Raw genomic sequence first — 7,959 nt, forward strand, 5'->3', positions numbered from 1 at the left:
CTCCGCGCTCCGTACGGCCCAGCCCGGCTCGGCCCCGGCGCCATGAGCAGCGGCGTTGGTGTCGGCGGAGGGGGCTCGGCGCCCAGTCGCTTCGCCGACTACTTTGTCATCTGCGGGCTAGACACCGAGACCGGGCTGGAGCCGGACGAGCTGTCGGGTGAGTGCTCGCCGAGCTGGGGGCCGCTTCTCGCGCCCGCTGCGGGCGGGGACCGCCCCCCCCCGAAAACCTCTTCTCTCCCCCGCTTTGTCCCGGGAGCCGGGAGAATGTCTGTCGGGAGGACCCAGGGCGGGCGCTGGTGAAGGGAGCGTCGGGCTGGAGGAGGGGAGACGGGATGAGGGGCTCTGAACCTTGAGGGGTCCGAATGGCCCCTACGCCCCTCTGCGCTGTGGTCACGTCGTCCCAGACCAGGAAGAGGGAAGGGTGTGTGTTCTCAGTCTGGTGAAGATTGAGGGACTTACTATAAAATAAAGGGAAACTTGTTCTCGAACACCCGTTAGGGAGGGAAGGAGGCATTCTACGTCCTAGTGAAAGTAAGTTCCACCCCGACTTAAAAAAAAAAAGGGCAAAACAAAAACTTGGTGAGTTTATCTGGCCTCTTCCCAAGAAGCCTGTGGTAACAGTTCCTCAAAACCATTCTAACCTAGCCCTGGGCCTGCCCCCCCTGGGTTGATGGAAAGTGATAGAGTGAATTTGGGCCACACCAGGAAGGGTGAGAACTCCCTAAGTACTAGAAAGGGCTTGTACCCACGGGGCCATGCCTTTTTTATGAAAGTAATTTGTGTCCTTTACGAAGCCAGCGTCGTTTGTAAATAAAAGGGCAGCAACCTTGGTGGAGAGCCTGGGTTGCACAGTGATGTTTCTGAAATCATCTTTCAAAGGGGAAGTGGTGGGGAAGTGAAGATTTGGGCCCGGATTAGATTTGGCATTAAGTACACAAGGATGTCTTGTCAGAATTGTAAAATCCCGGTGAATTCCACCACACCGTCATTGGAGCCTTTGAAATTACAACAGTTTTGAAAAAGTTTTTGTGTGACGTGTCCAGTTTGCAGGTTTCATGTGGATGGAGATTTTGCTGTGTGGTCCTGATGTGATGAGGGCTACTCTTTCCAGTGTTCTGTCATGATGTATTCACTGTCAAGTTTCTCTCCTGAAAGTGACTCATGTTACTTTGTTTCAGAGATGATAGGACAGATTTGTTTTTGTCACCAGAAAAATTAAAGTGTTCTTATGAAAAAATAAGTTAGGTACATAGTTCCAGTGACAAAAATGGACTCTTAAAAAACGTGATAAACTGGTGACCTTTAACAAGGTCAGAACAGATATACTGTTTTCTCAAATTAATAGCAGGTGGAGAAAAAATCATGAAGCAGTAATACAGTTAATACAAGGCCTTTTGTTGGGGTAGCTTTATTGTTTCAAGTTCACTTCTTTATGTCTTCAGATTCCAAAGTACAGATGTTAATTTTTCATCTGTTTCATATTTTTTAAAATTAGTGACTCTATGATGTAGTTGTTGGAATTCAGCGCATGGTATTGGAGCTGGAAGGGACCTCAAAGAGGAAAATGAGGCTTAGGAAAGACAGTAGGGCCAACGTCCTGTTAGTTAATTGCCCGACTTTTGGTTCAGTGCCCCTCTCATGACACTAAACTGCATCTCATTGCGTGGCGTAATCTTTAGAAAACACTGACATGTTGAGAAAGACTAAAAATAACACAGTTCTCCCCAGTAAAAGAAACTTTAAGCTGGTGGAATAACCAGTGTTATTTTTATGCTGTGCTTTTGAGGGTCTATTAGGTTATATGGACATTTAATTTTAGAAAATAAAACAGTTTGCAAATGATAAGGCATAGGAATGAAACTGGGAAGTGATTTTTTACTGAGAGCATGGGTTTTGGGGTTAAATATTCTCCCTCTGCTATTGACTATCTCTGACTGGGGGCAAGTTAGATAATTCATCTGTAAAAAAGAGAATGTAAATAAAAAACATCTCATCAAGTAGATCCTTAAAAATGTTAGTTCTCTTTAAGTAAATATCTGTTAATTATCTGGTTTTGCAGAGAGCTCAAATTATATTCCTGTGAAAGCTTTTTGGGAGGATAAAAAAAGGGGCATGAGTTGTGTAAAATGTGTAAAGAAGGGTATTTTTTTTCTGTCTTTTAAAATGTGGTTGCAGTAGCAGAATGTCAAGACCATTTATTCAATAGGTGGCCTTTGTTAGAATAGGCACTGATTGAAGGATTTCTTTTTTTCCCCTTCATTTCGTTTCTTGTGGGTTGGTAGGGGAATCTGGACTACCCAGAGGGAATCTTTGAGTAAAACAAAACAGAATACAAATAGCTGTATGCAGGCAGTATTGAGACTCTACAGGGTGCATTTTCTCTGCTCAGCCTGCCTTATAGCTCCAAAACTGGTGATGTCATAGCAAGTGAAATGACAGGAAATTGTGAATTGCACCCAGGTGCTTTAGGGAGGTACTGAGGAGTCTATGTTCTCTTCAAACAAATTAAGTTATATGTATCAGGTAGCTTCTGATATATATAAAAAGCGAATCCAGAATAAGCAAATCAAAGATGCTCAGTGTTTCTTCTGGTTTTGTGGAGAAGAGTTAAAATTCATTCTCTGAATGCAAGCATAGAGCTTGCTGTATTGACTATAAACTAAGGCAGCGGTTCTCAACCTGTGGTTCCCGACCCCTTTGGGGGTCGAACGACCCTTTCACAGGGGTTGCTGGGTACTCGTATGTGGGTGTATCTGCATGTGGGCCTGGAGACGGATAGAGGAGCGGTGTCTGGGTTCCTAAGACCATCGAAAATATGTGTTTTCCGATGGTCTTAGGCGACCCCTGTGAAAGGTTGAGAGCCGCTGAACTAAGGTCATTGGATTTTATAGGAGCCTCTCCCTGTCACCTTTTCCTCTTTCTTGAACACTTCAGCATTTATGCAAGTCATGTAGTTTTTTGTTGTGCAAGGTTTGAAAATTAATTTTGTTTTCTGGTTAGTTGAGGAAGTGCTTTGGCTTGAAAGGAGAGAGAAAGGTAATCTATGAGAGAAGCAGAAGTCTAACCAGCTGGGAAATTGTATCTGCTTGTTAGCTTGTTGAGCTTGTCAGGTAGATAAGGAAATCTGGAAGAATCACTTTGGATTTTGCTTTTTCCATTATTGTTGGGCCACCCTAAGTGGGGAGGCAGATGGTAGAGTCCAGTTCCTCTTTCTACCACTTTGATGAGTGGGTTTCCTGGGCATCTGTATTTTCCCCTTTTCTTCTTAAGGTCACCACCAGGTGACTGAAGGAGAAGGCTTACCATGAGGTGGGATTTCTGAGATTACTTTCCCTATCTCTGCCTGAGCTTTAAGATTCCAGAATGCTCTGACTTATTTTTCATCTTAGAATCTGTAAGTTCCTCTGAACTTACCTGCATCCAGCGTCTTAGGTTCATGCATCTACTACTTCAGTTTTCCTAGGCTCTGAGCACAAGGCCTTGCAAAGATTTTGAAAGAAGGAGTTGGAGATAGATGGGAGACTATCCAGTGTCCTATATGGGTCTACTTAGACACTGAGAATACACTGAAATCATCTCTTAATGCCACTCTTAGAAGAAAGAAAAAGTGCTCACTGTCCAGAAAAGCCAGAGGACTGGTCAGATCATACTTCTTAACCCATGTTGCTCAATGAAGTTAGAACATCAGAGTCGTGGAATATCAAACATGGAAGCAATCTTAGAGATTATATAGCCTCCTGATTTTACAGATGAGGAAACTGAGATCCTGAGAAAGTTGGAGATTATTTGTCTTCCTTGCCATTCTTATTTTCTGCTATTTGAATGATGCTATCTTTGCATACTTTGCAGTAATCTGAAGAGTAGGGGTTTCAAGTCAAGTATTTGTTTGGCAGGGGCTGGAGCAGACATTATGGCAGTTTTTTCTAGTGCAGGTTTCTGTTTCATGTTAAGAAAGAATACTATGCATGATTATTATGAGGGATATATATATATATATATATATATATTTTCTTTTTCTGAGATAATTTCACACCAAACATTGATGTGAATAGTACAAAGAACTTAAGCGCATCCTTTTCCCAGATTCACTGATTAACATTTTGCTTCGTTTGCTTTATCACTTGTGTGTTCTCTCTCTAATATATACAAAGAGCTTTGAGATATAATGCACATATCATATAATTCACTTATTTAAAGTGTACAATTCAGTGGTTTTTGATATATTCATAAAGTTGTGCAATCATCACTACAATCAATTTTAGAATGTATTCATCATTCTGTCTCCAAAACCCATACTCATTAGCAGTCACTCTCTATTTCCTTCCATGCCCCTAATCCCCAGCCCTAGGCAACCATTAATAGGGAGGGTTTTTTGTTTTTTGTTTTTAGCTGAGCCATCCTGCCACCTGTTAGCAGCTTAGTGGCAGCTCAGCTTGGGCCGGGAATTGAACCGGCAACCCTGTTGCTCAGAGCTCGCACACTTTTTCTTTAAAAGATTTTTTTTTTAAATTGGGGAATTGGGGGGATGGGAACAGACAAGTTGCTGTCCTTTTGTTCTTCAGTGTAGTTGTGGAGGACGTTGCTTCACTGGCCCAAGTTGGCACCATCATTGCGCTCTTCCTGGGTGAGGCAGATCAGTCGCCGGCTTCTGGACGGCCGCTCACTGTGGCTACTGGCTGCTCACGCAGGTTGCGGGCTATACACGGTAGCCCATGGCAACCCACTGCCACAGGGGGTGCAGCCTACACCGTCGACTCATGGCAGCCTAGCTCCAGGTTGAGCAGTTGTTCAGCATCTTAGCTGTAGAGGGCAGTGTCACTGGCCTTCATATGTGCGATCCGAACCAGGGCCCTCTGGCGTCCCAAGCCAGTTCTTAACCATCGTGCCACTTGGCCGGCCCAGAGCTCGCACTCTTGAGTGAGCTTTTATTAACCAACTGAGCCACTTGGCTGGCCCAGTAGGGAGGATTTTGATATCTATAGATGTGCTTATTCTGGACATTTCATATAAATGAAATCATATAATATATGGTCTTTTGTGATTGGCTTCTTTCATTTAACATGTTTTCAAGGTTCATGTTTTAGCATGTATCAGTATGTCATTTCTTTTTATGGCTGAATAATATTACGTTGTATGAATATACCACATTTTATTTACTCACCAGTTGATGGACATTTGGGTTGTTTATACTTTTTGAGTATAACAAAAAATGCATTGTGAACATTTGTGTACATGTTTTTGTGTGGGTATGTTTTCATTTCTGTTCAATATATATCTAGGAGTGGAATTGCTGGGTCATGTGGCAACTCTGTGCTTAACCTTTTGAGAAATTGCCAGTCTGTTTTCCAAAACAGCTGCATCAGTTTACATTCCCATTAGCAGCATATGAAGGTTCCACTTTCTCCACATCTTCACCAATACTTATGTCTTTTTTGTTATAGGCATCCTAGTGGATATGAAGTGGTATCGCAATGTGTTTTTTTTTGTTTTTGTTTTTAAAGATTTTTTGGAGAATTGGGGCAGGGGAACAGCGCTGGGGAATCAGGGGAAGGGGAACAGACAAGTTGCTGTCCTTTTGTTCTTCAGTCTAGTTGTGGAGGACGTTGCTTCACTGGCCCATGTTGGTATTATCATTGCGCTCTTCCCGGGTGAGGCAGATCGGTTGCTGGCCATTGTATGGTCGCTCACAACGGCTCTTGGCAGCTCATGCTGGCTGCCGGCCGCTCACACTGGCTGCTGGCCGCTCACACTGGCTGCTGGCCGCTCACACTGGCTGCCAGCCGCTCATGGTAGCTTATGGCAGCCCACTGCAGCAGGGGCTGCAGCCCATGCCGTCACCAGCGACTCACCGCAGCCCAGCTCCAGGTCGAGCCGTTGTTCACCATCTTAGCTGTAGAGGGCAGTGTCACTGGCCCTAATGTGGGATCCAAACTGGGGCCCTGCTGCTCAGAGCTGGCGTCCCAAGCCAGCTCCTAACCAACGCACCACTTGGCTGGCCCTCAATGTGGTTTTGATTTGCATATCCTTGGTGGCAAAGGATAACTTATTTGGCAAAGGATAACTTATTTAAAAGAAAAAAAAAGACTGTCTCTTCCCAGAGATGAAGTGGCTATAAAAAAATTTAATGAGCCAGTTTCAAACAGGGATCAATATGAACTAAGTTTAATTTTTATTTTCCTCTACCAGTCTGGTCAATTGTATGCAAATTCTCTCACTGGCATTTTCTGATGGCATCTCTGCTCTGAAGCCCAGACTCCTAGGTGAAGCAAACTCAAATCCTGATAGCTTACCACTAGTACTTCCAGAGGTCAAGGTTGCTATGGGGAGCTGGGAAAAGGTGGGCGATTTCCTAGGTTATGTCATGTGTTTCTTTTTATAAGGTAGAGCAAGTAAGTCCAGAAAAGAGACCAACATACAGAAACAATTACAGAGCAGTTCAAAACAGTTTACAATTACATGCCAAATTTAGTTGGAGAGGCTATATATTCTTAAACATAAGAGAATCCCACTTCACAATCCCTCACGAAGGGAGGATCACACTGAAATATCACATTTTACTTGAATGACACTGGGGCCCTGCTCCTCTCTTCTTAGGAGGAAATCCTGAGTCACAATGTTTGGTGGTCAAACCAAATTCTTTTAGACTCTGCTCAGCCCTTCCTTCCTTCCTAGATTAAAAATAAAGTTTTCTTTGCCTAAGGCCTCCTTTGGCAACACCTATTTCCAAGTCCTATATCCTTTTATAAGCTTGTTTTTTGGCTAACTGTGGTGGAAGGTCTACTTGAATTTGGCTCAGCTCCTCAATTCCTGTCGCCATGCCTGGATTTGAATTACTGTCAAGTGGTTTTAGGAGTCTCTCAGGAACCTCGGTATACATGAGGGAACATACACTTAATCTCTTTTAGGTTCCTGTTGGATATAGCGTAGGATCCAGTGACAGAGAGAAAGCCTTGCCTTTTAGAAGCTGGTCATTTCTTCGGAATACAGTGATTACACAGAGGCTGTCATTGCCAGATTTTTAGATTTACTTCTCAAAAGTTATTAAGTGAGTCAGATATTGGTCAAATGTCTGTTTTCCAGATGTTCTGTGATGGCTGATTTTAGTTTGGAGTATAGAGAACCCTAAACTGGGTTTATGAGTGGCAGAGTCTTGTCATGGTGGAAAATGAGAGCATGTGCCAGCTCTCAAGCTGTTTTCAGTATGCTTCCAAGGGATCAGGTGTAACTCCAGGAAGTAAGATGGAAAGAGGTATAGTTCAGACATCAGGTTTCTCAAATATTATACTTAGGATATTTGCTTCATTGTCATCCAGGGGATCTATCATAGTGTCCCATGTCATAGTTAAAGAGAGCCAGTTTAGTAATTTGTTGTTGTTGTTGTTCATTAGTGTGATGGGTAAGTTAGGTCAGAATTTTCTAGGCCATCTGTAGTCTACTGTATGAGCTGAACTAGCCGAGTTAGTCTAAAATGTTTTCATGGAGTGCAGAGAAGCCTAAGCAGGGAGAAGGTATGTAGAGGTTCCTCTTATTAAACTTCATTTCTCTGTGAATGTGGAATTTCTTGATTTCTAAAACTATTCCCATTTGGCAAAACGTAAATAAGTGTGCATTTGTTTATATTGGTCACAGAATAAAAAAATGTCAGAGCTAGGGAAAAAAAAAGAAAAGAAAAAAATGTCAAAGCTAGAAATCAGAGATAGTTCAGCTATCACTTTTGACAGATGGTAGTGATTAATATTTGTAAATGACTGAGAAGGGGAAGGGACGAGACAATACAAATTGGTAACTACAATATGGCCTCAGGGATAGAAAAGACAGTCTGGGGAATATAATCAATAAGGTTGTAAATATTTTTTAGGGGGCCAGTTGGACTCATGTCTTGTTAGGGGGAGCACTTCATAGACGGTATAGAGGCCTGATCACTGCACTGTATTTCTGAAGCTGATGTTGAATAATATT

The 7,959-nt window shown here is 42.9% G+C and overlaps 1 protein-coding gene across 2 annotated transcripts in view; it reads left to right on the forward strand.

Moving 5' to 3' along the window:
- Positions 1-6: 6 nt before the first annotated feature.
- The window catches only part of DENND5A (DENN domain containing 5A), an 87,149-nt gene continuing 79,196 nt past the window's right edge, over positions 7-7,959 (forward strand). For both annotated transcript variants that reach the window (XM_019656231.1, XM_019656232.1), the window contains exon 1: positions 7-157. In XM_019656231.1, coding sequence (XP_019511776.1) covers positions 43-157 — 115 coding nt within the window. In that variant the 5' untranslated portion in view covers positions 7-42. The remainder of the gene's footprint in view (positions 158-7,959) is intronic.

This window comes from Hipposideros armiger, unplaced genomic scaffold (genome assembly GCF_001890085.2).
Source record: "Hipposideros armiger isolate ML-2016 unplaced genomic scaffold, ASM189008v1 scaffold_256, whole genome shotgun sequence".
In the NCBI taxonomy this organism is placed as follows: Eukaryota; Metazoa; Chordata; class Mammalia; order Chiroptera; family Hipposideridae; genus Hipposideros; species Hipposideros armiger.